An 18268-nucleotide genomic window follows, 5' to 3' on the forward strand; every position below is an offset into this window, starting at 1 on the left:
TAGCTCATTTAACACCTAGAACCAACTTCTACAGTAGGTATCAAACAAACTTCACAAACTTATAATAGATGAGCACCAGTAATAATACGATTTAAAACCTGTTTTTTAACAAGGCTTGAAGTAAAATTACCCTCAACAGTGTCCTCAAGAAAGCAGTAGGATCAGTGTATTTTTTCCCTATCACTCCTACCCTACACATTTACCGTGAAAACGTTTGTTGTTCCATCTCTTCCAGTAAAAAAACATCACGGTAACAAAACCTTCCAATTAGACCTGTCCCCATTTGGAAGCGATAGCTCCAATTTCACCGACGTTCACGCTATTTCAAACTTTTACTTTTTTGCGTACATACAGTGACGGCAGGAATAAGGTCTGAGATTTGGCCTCAACGAAGTGCCATCCCGAAGTCACACTACAGACTGGAACGGTGAGGAGCCCCCGACGCTGCTGCACGTGAGCGCACACCCTGTTTCATCACCGAGCCCTGCGGTCCCAACGCTGCCGGCCACGCTTCTAATGCACCAACAGCTCAGGGGCGCGGCCACCCCGCCCGCACCGCGCACCTGCACCTGCGCCCGCGGCCTCCACGCCCGGACCGGACACCTGCACCTGCGGCCTCCACGCCCGGACCGGACACCTGCACTTGCACCTGAGGCCTCCGCGGCCGCACCGCGCACCTGCACCTGCGCCCGCCGCGTCCACACCGCACACCTGCACCTGCGGCCTCTGCGCCCAGACCTCACACCTGCACCCGCGCCCGCCGCGTCCACACCGCGCACCTGCACCCGCGGCCTCCGCGCCCGGACCGCGCACCTGCACCCGTGGTCTCCGCGGGCCAGGGCCGGGTGTCGGGGGCTCCTGCGGGCACGGGGGCAGCGGCCTCCTCGGGGCTCCGCGGGGACACAGTGGGGCACGCCGTCTGCGGAGACGAGCGGGCGGACGGGAAGCGCCCCCGCCCCCGGCCCGCCGGCCCCCGCGCTCGCGCCCCGCCCCCGCCCCGCCGCGGGCCTCCGGGAGCTCGGCGGGCCCTATGAGGGGCGCACGGGCGGGCGCGGCCCCTCTCGCGGAACAGGGCTGCTTCACGGGCCGCTCGGCGGCGCGCGGCTCCCCGCCCGGACGGACGCCCGACCCCGCCGGCGGCTCCCGCGGCGTGCGCGCGCCCCGTGCCGCTCGCCGGGACGGCCGCGGAGCCGGAGCCGGAGCCGGAACCGGAGCCGCCGGGGACACGCGCGAGGGAGGCGCCCGGCCCGCCGCGACCGCCGCTCCCACCTTCCGCCGCCGCCTAGAACGAAGCCGGACGGCGGGGGTCACGGCGGGGGTCAGAGGGTAAAGGTCCTGCTCCCAGCAGCCTCCGCGGTGGATACGTCGCCATCTTGGATCCGCGGGACAAGAAAATTCATGCGGTGAGTTTTTGGCAAATTTTCGGAAGTCTGGCAGCGGGGCGCGCGGCGGGGGCGGCGGATTCAGGGCCCCCGCAAGGCGGGGGAGCGCCCCGGGGCCGGGGCGGCCGCGCCTGGCGCCGGCGGACAGCGTCCCGGGCCGCCGCTTCCCGTTGCTTTTGTCTGGCTCCCATCGAGAGGGCGAGCGGCGGGGAGGGGGTGGCGGCGGCGGGCGCGGGCGGCGGGCGGCCCCGGTTCTGGGCCCGGGCTCCGCCGGCGTGCCGGCCCCGGGCGGAGGAGCGCGGCCCGAGCGTACGGCTGTCCCCGATGCCGCGGCCTCCGCGCTCGCTGCCGGCGCGCCGCCCGGCGACGTGGGAGCGGGAGCGAGCGGGAGAGAGCGGGGCCGCCGCCCGCCGCCTGCCGCCCGCCCGCGGCCTGGCCGGGACGCGGTCCGCACGGAGGCAACCCGGGCGCGGCCGCCGCCGCCCCAGCGCGGCGCCACTTCCGCCGGGCCCGTCCGCCCGCGCCGCCCGGCCCTCGCGGAAAAGTTTGGCGGAAGCGGCGAGCGGCTCCCGGGCCTCCCGTCCCGGCCGGGGGCCCTCCTCGGCGGCGAGCGCGTTTCCAGGGTTTCCGCACCCGCAGGGATCCCCGGCCCGGGGGCGCGGGCCCACCCTCGGCGGCCTGGGCGCCCGCTTCCTCCGCACGCCCGGGGCGCCTTCGCTCCCCTCCGTCCCGAGGCCGCAGCGGCACGTTTTGTTTGGGGTTGGGAAAGCGGGCCCGAGGATCCTCCTCCTCCCTCCGTTTTCTGGGCGGTTTCTGATGGTCAAGTTCTCTGATGTCAACCCTCAGATTCTCGGCGAAATGCTGGGAGGTACTGAGTTAACAGTCTGTGCAGAGGGAGGCCGCGCTTGAACGTGGAGTTCAGAGTGGGACACGTTTCCTGTCATGCTTGGTGGCAGGAATTCTAGACCTCTAGAATCGTGAGTGCAACTTTCGATTTGCTTTTTGAGACACCCCAAGTGGAGATGATGAAGTGGGGGGCAGAGAGGTTTGAAGAGTGTCTGTGTGCATACCTGCTTCCTGTTGGGCTGTTTGGGAATGTTTGGAAACAGGTATTTCCCCAGCGTTAGTGCCCACATCTCCTGCAATTTTGGAAGATAAGTTTATCCCAGATTTAAAGGATTGTTTAAGAATCACGGTGGACTGAAATGGTTAAATGCCTGCATTCACATGGTTAGATGTCTCCATTCAGATTCTTGTCATTGAAATGCTTCTTAATGGACCAAGAGCTTTAGTAAGTTTTTTATGTTGAACTTTTTAGTTTGTAGTTCTTTTGTAATATTAAATCTGAAGGAAAAATACAAAAAACACGTAAAAAAGATAAAACTCCTCTTGCTCCACTTCTTTCTTGGCTTTGTAAGATCCTCATTTAATTTTAAAAAGGTACTTTTCTCATTTTTTTCTGAGGGCTTGAATTGCGGTGACTTCTGTGAATACTTCGTATTTTAGACAGCAGTTGAGAAACTTTCAGCTTTTTTTGCATCCTAATTATTCCTACATCAATAAAAATAACCTAAGCATCATTTTTTGGCAGAACCGTTTTATTCTACGTACGCTGTATAGAGGTATCTGTAATCTAATCTGATACTCTTGGGAATGAGAATTGCCTGTATCTTTAACCAAGCAACAAACGCAACCTTTGAAAACTTTCAGTTTCTATAATACTTGCGTTTTGAGGTAAATTTATATGGTGGAAAAATGAGGGCAGAATGCTTGGGTATGAGTGATTTATATTCGCGTCGTTAGAGAAGTACGTGATCTTGAAGATGAAAGTCAGAATGATACTCTTCCCCAAGAGAACTAATTACCTATGTTTTTACTCAATAACTTTGGAAGTTTAGTATACTTCTTGATTATTCAGAGATAGTTTACAGTTAAAACCTGAAAATTCTCTTTGTTCAAAAGTAAATAAAGTAGTTGATTTATGAATAGATTTTATTAGAAGTGTTTCTAACTCACTTGTTTTGGATTTTATCTTTTCAGTACGTATTCGTATTAGAAGTACTTGAGTTTTGAAAGACGCTTACAGAATTTTTCACAACTCGTGGGAAGTTATAGTTTCACCAAACTTTTTAGTGACAAGTTTGCTTCATAAGCTTTTCTGATGATATAGAAAAATATAGAAAAGTTATGCTTCACGTCAATATATGAAATAATGAGCAGACTCTAATTAGTAAAAATAAGTGAGGTAATTTATTTTTTTAAAAGCAGTGTTAACTAGTGTTTTTTGATTGTCTTAAAGTTTTTAACTGTAACAAGTGCACTCTATTATGAATACATCTTTAAAATCAAACTTCCCATATGCTTGCTTGAATAGGCATTTGAGGACAACTTATGCAAATAGTGATACTGTCTTAATTAGGAAAAGATACTACTAAATAAGATTGTGTTTGTTACCTGGACCTCTGGTGGCTTTTGTATCACAAAGAACCAGAAGAAACCAAGGCACCAGGTGGGCAGTTTGAGAGGCAGAGCTCATCTGAGCTGCTCTGTCCTCTTTGACTAGGATTACGTGCAATGTCAATGCCAAGGGTCTGGGGCTGTGACAGGAGTCCTTCTGGTTGGTGAGGCAGGGGAATTTTCTTCCTTACTAAGGATGATCTCTACCTGTGACACTTAAAGGAATTGAATTTCATTGTGATTTTAATAGATATTTTGAAAAGAGCTGTACTAAAATTGGTGTCTGTCATAGAAAGTCTGCCGTTGAAAAGAAATAGGGTGGACATCAGGGTTTTAAGTTTTTAAAATAATTATTATTTATTTTTTGGTGAGGAAGATTGGCCCTGAGCTAACATCTGTGCCAGTCTTCCTCTATTTTGCATGTGGGACACACTGTCTTGTTATTTATTGAACATCCCCGCCATCTACCTTAACCTCCACTGGACTGTGAGCACCTGAGAGGTAGGGCTTTATCTTACTTATAGTATTTACATTTCTAGTACCTTCTATAGTGCATAGTACCTAGTAAGTTATTAATAAAAATGCAGTGAACTGAACTGGTGCCAGATTGTCATTTGACACTTAGTGCTGTCGGGAGTGCCATTTCCCAGTCCGTGAATCAGAAACAGAATGGAAAAGGGGCTGGGGAGAAGGCCACCTTGTATTGCTCCGCTTGGTGAGTCCTGTCTTACACTTTTGCTTCTTAATCACTCGTGGGAAACTCGATAACCAGTTTCTTAGAGAAATGTGTCTAGAGTGAGTGCAGGACTGAGGGAAGGATGTTAGTGATAAAGTGCTTCTGGCAGAGTGTTTAGGTCTGTACTTCTTGCTGTATTTTGTGTGGCTAAGGTTGTTGGTTGAAGGAGGTATTTTGTATTTGTACGGTTGGCCCTCCAAATCCATGGATGCAGAGGGCTGGCTAAGGAACTTGAGCACCCCACAGATATTGAGAGACAACTGTATTTACACAGTAATATATATTTACCATTGCTTAACCTTGAGCTTCTATTAGATTTGGGCTTTTTAAAGTCAGATTCTGTGTTTTGTTACTTTTTTCCACCAAATGCCTGGTCCAATGCCCAGTACAAAGTAGGAGTTCTCTAGTTTGAATGCTAGTCTCCTTATGAAAATTGGGTGAGATGATTTAATGTATCTTCATTGGCAATCCAAAATCCAAAAAGCTCTGAAAACTGGATTTTTTTAAGCAAGATTGGTGGCAAATTCCAAATGTAATTGGTAGCCTAATTATTGTCTTTATCTGTCTTAACCTAATTTTCCAATATTTTGATGCAGAAATATCGATGTAAAATGTAATTGGTAGCCTAATTATTGTCTTTATCTGTCTTAACCTAATTTTCCAATATTTTGATGCAGAAATATCGATGTGTTTTTGATTACAGATGCTGCCTACCCTCTAGTGTTAGGTCCTGTATGATACATGTACAATTTTACCTTTCTAACATCTGAAAAATTCCAGTTCTGAGAAATGTCTGGCCTTTAAGGGTTTGAATAAGAGATTGTGCACCAGTTTTGTTTCTGTTTTTGAGATGTAGAAATCAAATCCCAGAATTTCATTTAGTGAGATGCTAACATTTGACTTATGATTTTAGAAATCTTTTTGTATGTTTCATTTGTCTGTATATTTTCCAGAGGCTTTTTAATGACTAAAAACTACTAAAGAGGCGGAGAGGGTATATTTTTTAAAAGAGAATTTGATCCGGTACTCAGGACGCCAGTCCTTTCTCTGCTTTACTGACTTGAAATGTGTTTCCTTATGTGAAGTAGATGAGAATTTAGTAAACTTCTTACTGAAGTAAAAAATTCACTTAGTAAATTTTTGCTTTGCCAAGGAATGATAAAATAAGCAAGAGAAAATTATGTGTCCTGGTAATTTAAGTAACAATGAGCAGACCTGCTTTTTTCCAAACATGTTGATATACCATTTTTCCACTTATGTATTTGGATATTGAAACATAACTCCATTTTGTATCAGCATCTGGACAAAATGTAATGACTGATTATGTAATACAATGTGTTTGGGAGAGGAGCAATTTGGTTTTGTGTCATATCTGGCAGGAATGTGTTTTTGTGTTACTTTTTACATTGTAAATTATAATACTTGTCCTTCATACAAATTTTGTATTTAATTTCCTATTTGTAAAAGAATCTTTCATAGATTGGTAAAATAATAATATTTAGTAAGTTTATCATGCCATTCAAAGAACGAGATTCCTTCTGGTTTAATTTTACTACTTAATATTTAAAAAATGCTGTGCAGCTTGCAAAGCACTTTCAGATATATTATCTCAATTTTATGTGGTTGTCATTTTGATGTTAACTTTTTAAATAAGGTTAAATTTTTATATTAACATAAAGATAGAACAATCGAGTGGTATTGATTAGTGTGAAAATTAGCAACTGGGAATTACGAAGGCCATTTTATCCTTAGACTGGACCCAGCATCTAATGTCTTTCTCAATTTAATGCTACTGTATGGGGAAAATCCTGATTTATCGAATTAAGTAGGTGTAAGTGGAAGGTTTGTTTTTGTTTTTAACTGATCATCTTGCAGATTCAGGATAATTTAATTAGTATAGAAGTTTGAAAGAGAAGTAGTAGGAAATTTTTGTTTGAAGCTTGACTTTTTGACAAATTACAACAGCTGCTCATATTTTTAAAAATTATAAACATACTCATCAAGAAACACCAAAACTTTGAGTAATGATACTGTTTTATAATGATAATAGGTAATAGTGTTTTATCACACTGATGCCACATTTTACAAATTTACTTATTATTGCACAGTTATTTGGCAAAGGAATCATGTCCTGAGCAGATTTGCCTTGACTTACTAGTGCACAAAATAATGCTTTAGGGGTGTAGTAAAATGTTTATAATTTTATGTGAGTGAGCTTGTCTTAGAAAAAGATTTGAGCTGTAACCTTTCTATCTATGCATACATATGAGGAATTGTAAATATAGACATGTCACGCCAAACCTTGAGCTCTAGAGCAAAACTGTTTAAGCTGGCAGTAGAGGTAGCAGTCTGCAGAGTGTTACATTTGATGTCTGATACACTTTGTGTTCTCTGTGTGTGTGAATCACGCATCCTAAAATAGATGCATATGTGTAAAACATGTAGTCCAGTGTGTCAGGAGATTTGACCTCTGACTGCTCTTAAGGTGTTTCAGAGCATAATTTGAAAACCATTGGACTTGATGATCTTCCAACCTGAAATTATGTGTTTTTAAAAAGTCAGTACTTTTCCTTCTCTCTGCAGATGCAAAATTCATAGAATTTATTTGTTTTTGAGTAGCATTTGGATGTAAATCATTTATTTTTAAAATTTTCCCTTCATCTCTCCAAAGCCCCCCAGTACATAGTTGTATATTTTAGTTGTGGGTCCTTCTAGTTGTGCCATGTGGGACGCTGCCTCAGCACGGCCTGATGAGCGGTGCCATGTCCGTGCCCAGGATCTGAACCAGTGAAACCCTGGACCACTGCAGCGGAGCGCGGGAACTTAACCACTTGGCCACGGTGCGGCCCTGGATACAAATTCTTTAAATTTGAGGCTCTACTGATTGGATGTTAACATTATAGACATTTTCACCTAAATCGTTGAATAATTTGAGTGTACTCTCATCTAGACATTGCTGTCGTGCTAGGTATATATGATGGTGAACAAGACAGGTCTCCGCCTTCCTTGAGCTAACATCTTGGAGGGGAAGACAGAAAATAAGCAAGTAACCCAAATAAACAATTTCAGAGTGGTAGTTGGATGAAGAAAATAAAGGAGAACGAGGGCACAACAATTGATTAGGGATGGAAGGAGGAGAAGATTTGAAGTAGGGTGACAAGGGGAGACCTCTGTCTGGAGGTGGCATTTGAGTAGAAACTGACAAAGGAGAAAACCGTGCAAAAATCTGGTGAATGGTTTTTCGGGCAGAAAGAATAGATGGAGTCAAGTTTGGTGTGTTTGATAACAGGAAATTTCATGAACAGTTACTTAGTGCTTTCTGCATAAATGAGGGTAAATTCTAAAGGGAGAAAGAGATGATTAAGACATAATCCTAGTTTTTCCACTGCTGAAAATATTGTAGTGGACTCAGTAGTTTTTAATAAATTTTATGAAGAGCTATAGGGAGAAAGGATTATTTTTCATTAAGAGGCTGTGACGATGTTTTCTGGATCAGGTGGAATTGGGACTCTGTATTAGTGGAAAATTATGAAGGAGAGCAAACTTTCTATGTGTTTGCACAGAATCAAAACCTTTAAAAGTTTTTAGTTTTGCAAAGTTTTAGTTAGATTTTTCTTAGAAATTAATTGGTAATGATTTTTGTGCATAATGAGATCTCCTTGTACAGTTCAGTAAATATTACTACTGCCATCACTGGTATAGGTGCACTGGATAATCTTCAAGTTCAGTTTTTGTGGTGCATGCTAGAGAAGAGAGCAGCCTTGTCTGAGACAGTTAACGAGTTGATTTCAGGGAGGTGATGTGTGAACTGGGTTCTGAAGGGTGAATTGGAGTTCACTAGGTGCGGGAGGGTATGGAATCAGCATTGCAAATACACAATGGGAGAATATACTGGATTTGGAGAGTGGCAAAGTAATCTGCTATAGTTCTTGATGGAGTTCTGGGACCTCACGAGAGGTTGGCTGAAGGAATGAACTAGCTGTAGTGTGAGAGAGTTTTTTTTACCTGATGAGGAATAATTAACCAATTTTTTTTAAAAAAAAACAATGTGACTGATAATCAGATTTGTGCTTCAGGGGGAAATTTTAGATTCTACAGTCGATTTATAGTTAAAGTTACAAGCTTGACGGTGTAGTATATTTGTGAAATTTTTGAAGGGCTGTTTTCCTTCCGTTAGACCAATTCAGTGTTTTGTATTCCTATCGGCAGGACTTTTTATTCATTAAGAACTGTATGACTTTGAAACTCTGTAGTTTCTATCTTCCAGAGAACTTGTCATACATATAAATCAATGCGAATAGTTAAAAGTTTTACATTAATGGATGGAATTTGTTACCTAAGTGTTAGGGCAGGCAAAGTTCGGACGCTGTTATTTGACATTATTTGCAGGCATGAGATTTAACATTACTTGGATAAATTACAATAACACCAAGAAAATCTAAATGAACAGTGTGATTGTCCACTGGAGCTGATGGCTGTATCATGTGACTAGTGCTTGGTTTACTTTGGTGAGAGGTGGGGGGTGTGTACATGCATACATTATTCTGAATCCTGTAGTAATAGTTATGCTTATGTTAGGTTGCTAGCATTATTTGTTAATTCTACAGGCAAAAAAAGAGCCCAAATGAATGTTTTTAAGTAAGAAGAATTGCATCCCTAAGAATGCAGTTTCAGCAAATTACTACTTTGATAATAGGCATTATGTATCATTTGTTTTCATAGCAAAACTTAATAATTGTACCATGATGATTTGGAGCTGCCCAATTTGCTTAATTGTCTGTTTAGTTCATTTTTTGCTGAATAAAATGGAGCTGATAAATATTTCTATTAAAGAGAGTTATATTGTGCTGGACTTCTACATGATGTTGTTAAAGTCTCTGGTACTGGCCAGCCTGAAGTGGAATCACCATTCCACCGCTTTTAATTAGCTATGTGACTTCTCCTCCCTAAAGTTGACTTTTTCATTCGAAAAATGTCGGTAAATAACCGTACTTACCTCATAGAATTGATATAAGGAACAAAGGCTCTTCTTTTTTTTTTGGAGTGGGGCTTGCTACTTAAAGATGAATTTTTGAGGCGAATGATAATAAGCCACAATTTATTTCATAGAGTGCACTGTGCTCTTTTTTGTATCAAATTTGTAAATGTAAATGAGGGATGCCGTTTGTTGTTAGAATCTAGACATGCTTTTCCTATCAGGAGTTTTGTTTAGATGACATTGTGTTAAGTATTATGTATAGTATTTTGAATAACAAATACATTTTAGCAGTGCTCTATCTGAAGCACTTGGCATGGTACATGACACGTAACAGGCATTTAATAATTCCTTTGTTAGATGGGATAAATCTAATGGGAAAGAGCATTGGCTTAGGACTCAGGTTTGTGTCTTCCACTTAGAACCTGAGTTATGTTGAGTTATATCTATAGCAAGTTTCTTCTCTATACCTCAGTCTCCAAATCCTTAAAATAAATAAAACATCTTCTCGTAGGTGTATTTAATACAGTCACGTAAAACACCTAACAAAAGGTTCTTAGCAATATTGGTTCCTCTCTTCCTTTATACAGAGTAAATATTTCAGAATTCTGGGGAAAGTTCAGAGGAAATACTTAATATAGCACCTCTCATTTATTTTTTTGAAAGTTGAGAAAGTCAGGTCATTTATTTATCTTTGAGTATATGTTCATCTTTAGAGAGAGATATTATTCTGGAAAGACTACCACACTTGGATTCAGAAGATGGATTCTGGTCTGGGCTCCATGAATTTATTAGCTATGTGCCTGGGCAAATCAATTAGTACTGAAGAGCCTCAGCCTTTTAGTCTTTTATACCTCCTAATGTTGCTGATGAGAATTGAGATAATGAAAGCAAAAATGTTTGGTTAACTCTAAAACATGTGAAAGTATTCTGGTAATGATTCCTGATTATTAGTAGTTGTAATGAAACTAGTAGTTTCTTAAGTTGTGTGAATCATTTCTTCATTCATTCATTTTACCTTGTGGTACTGCTGCATCATGTGGTTTGCCCTTTATTTTGGTTTAATTAAATGTCTGGCTTACTGGGCTTTTGGGAGGGGGAGTGTGGAGAGTGGGAAAAAAGGATTCTGCTCTTTCCATCATAGTAGGCCACTTCATACTTGGATATTTTTGCATGCTGAAGTTCTGATAATTTCTGTATGGAAGTATACATAGCAAGAAGTCTACCTCATCTTCATTCCCTTTTCATTAAGGATGAAAGATCATGAATATTTTGGGGGCTAGTCCCATTTTTTATAATTGTATTTGTGTGCTTTCTGTTTATCATTGTTAGCCAGACATATTTTTGTGAACATCATGCCTGTTTTTCCTTACAAATTAAATTCATTTGTAAGTTATAATGGGAGCACTGAGAATGTCAGTGCAGTGGTTTGAAACTGTTGTATGTTCTTTGTGTATGTGATGTGTATGAATACCTTTTACTGGTCTTCTTCCTCCCTTAGATCTGTGAGATCTCGTGGCGCTGAGCCTTTTGAAGCATTAAAGTAAATACCATGTAAGGAAAGCAGAGTAGCGGTGAGCAGCTGCAGCAGCGCAGTGAGGGGAGTGAATCAGAGCAAGGCATTTGGAAGGTGCTGGTTGTGCATCGAAGGAAGGGCACTGCTTTTGCTGTCACCCTTGTCAAGTCTAGTTGCTGATGTTATGTGCTTGTGAGGTCTGCTGATGATTTAGTCTTGTACTGTTATAAAAAAGCTGTTTTCAAATAAAGTACTTTTTTCTTCAAAAAACATACTAAAAGACACTGGAATCTTGCTACCTCAAATCCTGAGTCAGATTGTTCCTCCATTTCATATTAACTATGGCGGATAATATAAAATGCAACAAAGACACTCATATCTAACACTTATTTATAAAACTTATAGTGTAAAGCTTAGAGAAAGTAAAAAGTAGTAGTAAGAGCATATATGTACTTGTTATAGAAAATATGGGAAAACAAAGATGAGGAAAAGAAAAGAAAAAAACATCACTTGCAGTCCTGTGAACTACATTTGTTTCCTCTGTGTGTCTGAAAGCACTATGGTCCCCCCCCATTATTAAAGTAACACGGGGTGATGCGGAAAATTTAGAAAATACAGGAAAGTATAAAAAAAGAGGAAAAACATTCAGAGACAACCACTGTTCCCGTTTTTGTAATAGAGAAGTTTGGCCATACTTACTTGGTGACCTCTTTCTTTTAAAAAAAATTTCCATCATAAGCACTGTCCAGTGTCATTTAATATTTATGCAAAACGTGATTCTTAATAGCCAGAGCATAGCTGACTTAACGATTCCTTACTATTGAACATTTAATTTTATTTTGATTTTTCTTTTTTATAAATAGCATTGTGGTGAACATTTTCGTACCTGAATTTTTGGTTGCACATTTGATTATTTCTTTAGAAAACATTTCTGTAAGTATAATTATTATTTTAAAGTATTGGAGGTGGCTCCAGTGCTTATTAACTAATTGCCGTGTCCTTACTCAAGTTACTTTTCAAGCTCTACTGTCCTCTCCTGTTAAGTAGGTGTAATAATGATCCTTATCTCATAGGATTGTTAGGAGGAGAAAATGACAGTAGATGTATAGCATTTAGCACAGCATGTAGCAGACGGGACGTCTCTCAGGGAGGCTTTCCCCAGCTGCCCTTTCTTATGTAGGCTCCTCTTCTCATAGCATCGATCATAATCAGTCCTTATTGGAACAGTTTTCTCTCACATTCTACCACTGGATCATGAGTAGGGGTCACGTCAGTCTTGTTCACTAATGTGTGTTTGAAACCTCATATAGGGCCTCGCAGATATTTGTTGAATGTATGAAAGATTATTTTCCAAAGCTTTGAATACCTATACTTGCTTTTTTCCTTAGAGTAAGGCTGTGCCAATTTACATTCTCACCAGCTATGTGTGAATTGTCTTTTTCACTTTATTGTCAGTGACGCTGAGTATGGTTGTGTAAAAAAAATTGTGCTAAATTTTGAAGGTGTAAACTTATGTTTTCTGTTCATATCCTTCATTCTCAAGAAGAATAAGAATAAAAGTAATAATAAAGAGTTATAATCCTGTCTCCTGTCCCCTCCCAAGCATCATTTCATGTTTCCTGGGGAAAAAAGTACATGTTTAATATCCCACAAACATGAAGTGAGGTTAGCAGCATATAGAGGTATTATACCAAATTGACGACAAAGTGGTTTAAACTGGATAAACTAACAATGTAAACGTTTAAGAGAATTCTTGCCTAGTTTGATTTACTGTATCAACACTAAAAACATAGCTAAGATGTTATGTGGAATGCTAACATCAGATTGTATTTTTACTATTTCTTAAGCTGTCTAGAAGGCTTCAATTGATAGCCATGGATGAATTTGAAAAGAATGTGTGCTTTGCTAGCGGGGAGTAGGCAAAGTAACATTAGGTACCTTTAAATACTGTATTAGATGCTTTCTGTATATCACTTACTCATTCATTTGGCAGATGTTTGCTTATCTCCTATTATGTGCCAGGCACTGTTCCGAGAGAATATAGAGTGTGCAATATAAAAAATAAAACGTGATGTGGCAGATGGTGGTAAGGAGATGGAGGAAAAGAGACTAAGGGAGTATGAAGTATGTGTGGGATGCAGCTTTAAATTGGCTGGTCCTGGATGTCCTGCTGCAGAAGGTGATGGAATGAGCCTGTGGTGAGGGAGCAATCATGTGGGTATCCAGGAGAAAGGGGTTCCAGGAAGGGACAACAACCAAGAGCGAATGCCCTGAGAGAGGATGTCTTATGGTTTGATGTCTTAAGATTGGAATGTTGCAAGGATGCCTCTGTGGCTGGAATGGAATGGGGAAGGAGAATGGTGGATGGGTGCCGAAAAGGTAGGGCAAGAGGCCTGTCAAGAAGAATTTTGTGAGGCATCGTAAGGACTTCGGCTTTTACTCTGAGTAAAATGATCTCAGCTGTACTCTTCACAATTGTACAAAGTTAGTTGAATTTTTCCCATTTTACAGTTGAATAAATAAAGGTTCTGTAGGATAGTCTGTAGTTAACTTCTCCAAGGTCAGAGCTAACAAGTGGCAGAAGTAAGATATGAACTTAGGTTTTTGGCTTCAAAGCTCATGGTTTTTTCATGACACTATCATCCTTTCCCTAGCAGACTCCTAGAGCCTTTCACTTTTTTTTCTTAAATCAGGATCCATAGTGTGGATCCAGGGTGAGTGTCCATGCATGCATGTGTGACTGAAACAAAAAAAGCTCACAAAACAGATCCCTTACTGCAAGATGCATTCAGATGTTTTCTCTTATATATCATGTTTTTAAACATGCTATTTCTGACCCACTGAATTGATTTCATGGTCCATTGTTAGAGTCTATAGTTTGAAAATCACTGCGCTGTTTCTTTTGGAATGCCGGAACTTTCAAATTTATCTATAGCTCTGAATTATGATGCTAAAAGCAACTGCTTTATTTACTTAAAAAATATCCTTGTATCTATAGAACTAGCTCTTTAGTTGGCAAGATGTAATGCAATTAGCAGATTATAAAAGTGTGTATGTATAACATTTGAAAGTTCATATATGATTTAAGTTCCTTGCAGAAAAACTGCAACTCAGCAAGGAAACTTTAGGTGGCTGAATTAAATCTTGCAGTAAGAGGACAGGGCAATTAAGACCAAGAAGCTAATGCTGCTACTACCACTAGTGATTTCTGTTAAATATTTATTGTATTTTTTTTTTATTTTGCTGAGGATAATTTCCCCTTAGCTGACATCTGTTGCCAGTCTTCCTCTTTTTACTGTATATGAGCCGCCACCACAGCAGGGCCACTGACAGACAATTGGTGTAGGTCTGTGCCTGAGAACCGAAGCTGGGCCACTGAAGTGGAGCATGCCAAATTTAACCACTAGGCCACCAGGGCTGGCCCAGATTTTTTTTAAAGCAGGTTAATATGCTACTTAAATATTTTAAGTTTTAAAAAATATATACATATATCTCCAGTGAAGATCTTGGCTCTTTCTCAGGGCAAGGTCCATTTTCGTTTCGATATCTCTGGAAACTAATACCATTCTTTTTCCCCTCCTCTAAGGGCTTTTCTTACCATTCTTATTTTTAAATCAAGTTTGTCAAGGAATTTTACGTATAATACAAGGCACCCATTTAAATACCCTTTACAATGAGTTTTGACAAATTTATACACCTCTGTAGCCATCACCACAATCCAGATGAAAACATTCCCAACACCCGCGTAGTTCACTATTCCAGGCTGTCCTCGTTCATGGCCACAGGCAACCACTGATCTGATTTCTCTCGCTATAGATGAGAATTTTTTTTAGAAATTCAAACAAATGGAATTGTCCAGTATGTATTCTTTTGTGTCTAACATCTTTTGCTGAACATTTTTTGATTCATCAATGTTGTTTTCCTGTATCAATCATTCTTTTTTGGATAGTATTTTGTTGTCCTTTTCTCATTGGTGCCTGAAAGGTGTTTGTTGAATGAATGCATATTTGGCACAGTGAATATCTCTCCCTCCGTTTTGCTGCATTTCTCTCTCTATCACGAGGATGCTGAAACCTCTTCTAGGTTGTGTATGTTGCTAGACTTAAATTTGTGTATAGATTATGTGAAGGAATGATTTAAAAGTGAAAGATATACAAGGTTTAGAGCTAAATGACCTTGGTATGAATCCTGGTTCCACCACCAATACATATACACAAGTTATTTGACGTTTCTGAAGCTTAGTTTCCTCTTTTGTAAAATAGAGGTAGTTATCCTTACCTTGGATAGTTGTTGAAGTATTAAAGATGCTGTATGTAAAGCAAACATTTAGGCTCTTTAAAAATGGTCACATGATTCAATGGGATTTTTGGGCAACCGTGTCCAGTGCTTGCTTTCATCTACTGACAAAATTGTGCCTACTGCGAGTTGCAGGTTTATATTTTTTGTTAGTATTCATTCATTAGTAATTTGGAGAAACACGTTTATGCCTACTAAGTTTCATCTAGTGAAAGTAATTACTTTTAGGTCTTGATTAGTTTACTTTTAGGTCACAAAATTATAGATTTCTGCTAATTAAGGTTATAAATAAAATTATAATTCATGAAACTCTTTTAACATCTTGGAAGGCTTAGTAAAATATAATGAAGAAAAAACGAAGAGTAATCCCAACTATTCATTTTTGGTGGATAATTATTTCAGAGAGTAATATGCTAGTGGGGAGAAGGCACCCAGGAAACTAAGATTTCTTTGAGTTGGGTTCTGTAGTGGACGCTTTCCACATACCGCTTGTTCATTCACCAGATTTTAATTTAATACCTACTAGGTACCAGATACTCTTCTAGGACATGCCTCACTATTTGTGGGCTTTTGAGATGAATACTTTTTTTGGTCCTGTTCAGTTTAGTGCCTGGTACTTAAGTAAATTTTTGTTGAAAGCATTAGTGTTTTAATTTGGCCTTGCAGCTGAGGAGAGTTAATGTGGTTTTTAGCAGATTAAATCAGTAGTGTGTACTTGTGACCAGAAGTCACCTAAATAACTAAAAGATTATTGAAGTTTGTATTTTGACCATAAACGCTGATATGGTTTAAGTGACTCCTCGTTATGCTTGCATCAAATTAGACTTGACCTTTGGAAAAGAAATTAAAATGTTGAAGGAACAGTAGTAGGTTTTGCTGCTTGTGTATGGTATATAGAAAATATAGAATAAGGATACCTTTTGGTGGTTTTTTTCACTCCAAAATTTTACTGTTTGCCAGTATGTCACTCTTTTTCTTAAATTTTACAGGGTAAGTCTAATTGATTTATCATCTTATTGATAAACTTGTTAAACCAAACATGCTGTAAACACTTTCAGTAGGAAAAGTTACAAGGTGAAAACAGGAAAAAGGATGGCTCAGTCTGGAAATATATAATGTAGAAAAATAGAAAGATAGAAGTTAGTAGAACGGGTGCAAATGGGAGATTAAATGGGGTTATCAGTGATAATGAGAATGGGACAGGTAATAGAGTAAATTACGCTTTTGAAGATACAAAAAATGAGTTAAAATAAGATTCTTCAAAACTAGTGTTCAGTTTTTAGGCATTCAAATAGACACTAGAAACATTTTCATTGAGGCTTGTCATTCTTAATCCTGAGTGCCTTAGACCCAAGGAGGGTCATTGAAGATAGAGCTGCATTTGTTATTTCAGTATTTCAAAAAATCAAACCTAATGAAAATTGTTTATTTATTTTGAATGAGGGTGAACAGGCTAGTTAAAATTAGTGTTCTTGGCTTTTCATTAAAAAAAAATCAATCTATGGTAATAGTGGTCATCTTCTGTAGATTAGAATCTCTGGATGGTAATTACGTGTGTTTAATAAAGATAGAAAAACCATCTTCTTTAGTAAAATGATACATAGAAAAATATTTTGGAGTACTTATTGAACAGGTAAGTGTGTGTGTGTGTGTGTATATGTATGTATGTATATCCATCTCATCCTTTGAATGATATATCAGCTGTAATCTCAGCTCATTCCTGATTACTTATGTCTTGCCATTCTTAAACTGCAATATCATGATTCTCCCTGTCTGGCTTAGCATTTATCACTAGCAGAAATCATTTCTGTTAATTTTTTGTTAACTAGATAAAAATTCCATGAAAGCAAGTACCTTGCCTGCCTTATTTTTACTTAGTATCTTGTCTGTGTCTCCAGCACCTAGAACAGTGTTACATTCCCACCAGCAATGTATGAGGGATCCAGTTTTTCCAGTTTCTCTCCAACTTTTGTTATTGTTAGTTTTTGGGAATATAGCCATTCTAGTGAGTTTGATCTCATCCTGGTTTTAATTTCGGTTTTCTTAATGACTAGTGGAAATCTTTCTCATTATCTAGAAAAAAATCTCATTGGGAATTTTATTGACATTGTAATAATTGATCTATAGATCAATTAGGGGAGGGTTAACATCTTAATTTTATTCAATTTTCCAATTCTTGAACATGGTATGTCTCTCTATTTAGTTCTTTGATTTGACTCATCAGTGTTTTGTTTTCAGCATACAGATCCTTCATGTTTTGTTAGATTTATAACTGTATATCTCATATTTATACCTAAATATCGTTTTGGGGGAACTGTTTGGAGCTATACTAGCTATTACTAGCATGCGGTAGTAGGATTTTTGTTGTGCGTTGATCTTGTTTGTGAGCTTGTGAAACTTACATAGTAGTTGTAGGAGTTTTTTTGTAGATCGTTCTACATAATTTACTCAGGGAATCGTGTCATCTGCAGGTAGGGAAGATTTCTTATTTCTGTCTTTCCAATCAGTATGACCTTTGTTTCTTTCTTTCTTTTTTGCATTTTTGTACCCCCTGGAGCATTCTCGCCTTATTTGCATTCTTAAAGTGTGAAGGAATTCAGTCTTTCACCATGAAGTGTGTATGTTAAGTATATAGATGTAAGTTGGTCAAATTAAGGAAATTCTGTTCTATTCCTAATTCACAGAAAGTTTTCATGGTGAATGGATGGTGAATTTTGCCAGGTATTTTTTCTGTGTCAGTTGATATGGTCGCTTGGTTCTTTAGGCTGTTAATATGGTCGATTACACTGATTGACAGTTCTTTATCTAACAGCTTTATTGAGTTCTAATTCACAGACCATACATTAACTCACCCATTTAAGGGGTGCACTTCAGTGGTTTGTACTATATTCACAGAGCTCTGCAAC

At 40.0% G+C, this 18268-nt stretch overlaps 1 protein-coding gene across 36 annotated transcripts in view; it reads left to right on the forward strand.

Annotated features, from left to right (window-relative positions):
- The first annotated feature begins 1152 nt into the window (after window positions 1-1152).
- CNOT2 (CCR4-NOT transcription complex subunit 2) overlaps window positions 1153-18268 on the forward strand; it is a 110861-nt gene continuing 93745 nt past the window's right edge. For 9 of the 36 annotated variants that reach the window (XM_070271939.1, XM_070271964.1, XM_070271965.1 and 6 more), the window contains exon 1: window positions 1356-1403. Coding sequence is in view for 3 of the 36 variants with exons in the window: in XM_070271932.1 (XP_070128033.1) it covers window positions 2325-2359 (35 nt within the window). In the remaining 33 variants the exon portion in view is untranslated. Of the gene's footprint in view, window positions 1404-2228; window positions 2360-4487; window positions 4555-18268 lie in introns of those variants that run through there. The other 27 variants (XM_070271937.1, XM_070271950.1, XM_070271958.1 and 24 more) reach the window with 19 other exon arrangements.

Source organism: Equus caballus, chromosome 6, assembly GCF_041296265.1.
Source record: "Equus caballus isolate H_3958 breed thoroughbred chromosome 6, TB-T2T, whole genome shotgun sequence".
Classification (NCBI taxonomy): Eukaryota; Metazoa; Chordata; class Mammalia; order Perissodactyla; family Equidae; genus Equus; species Equus caballus.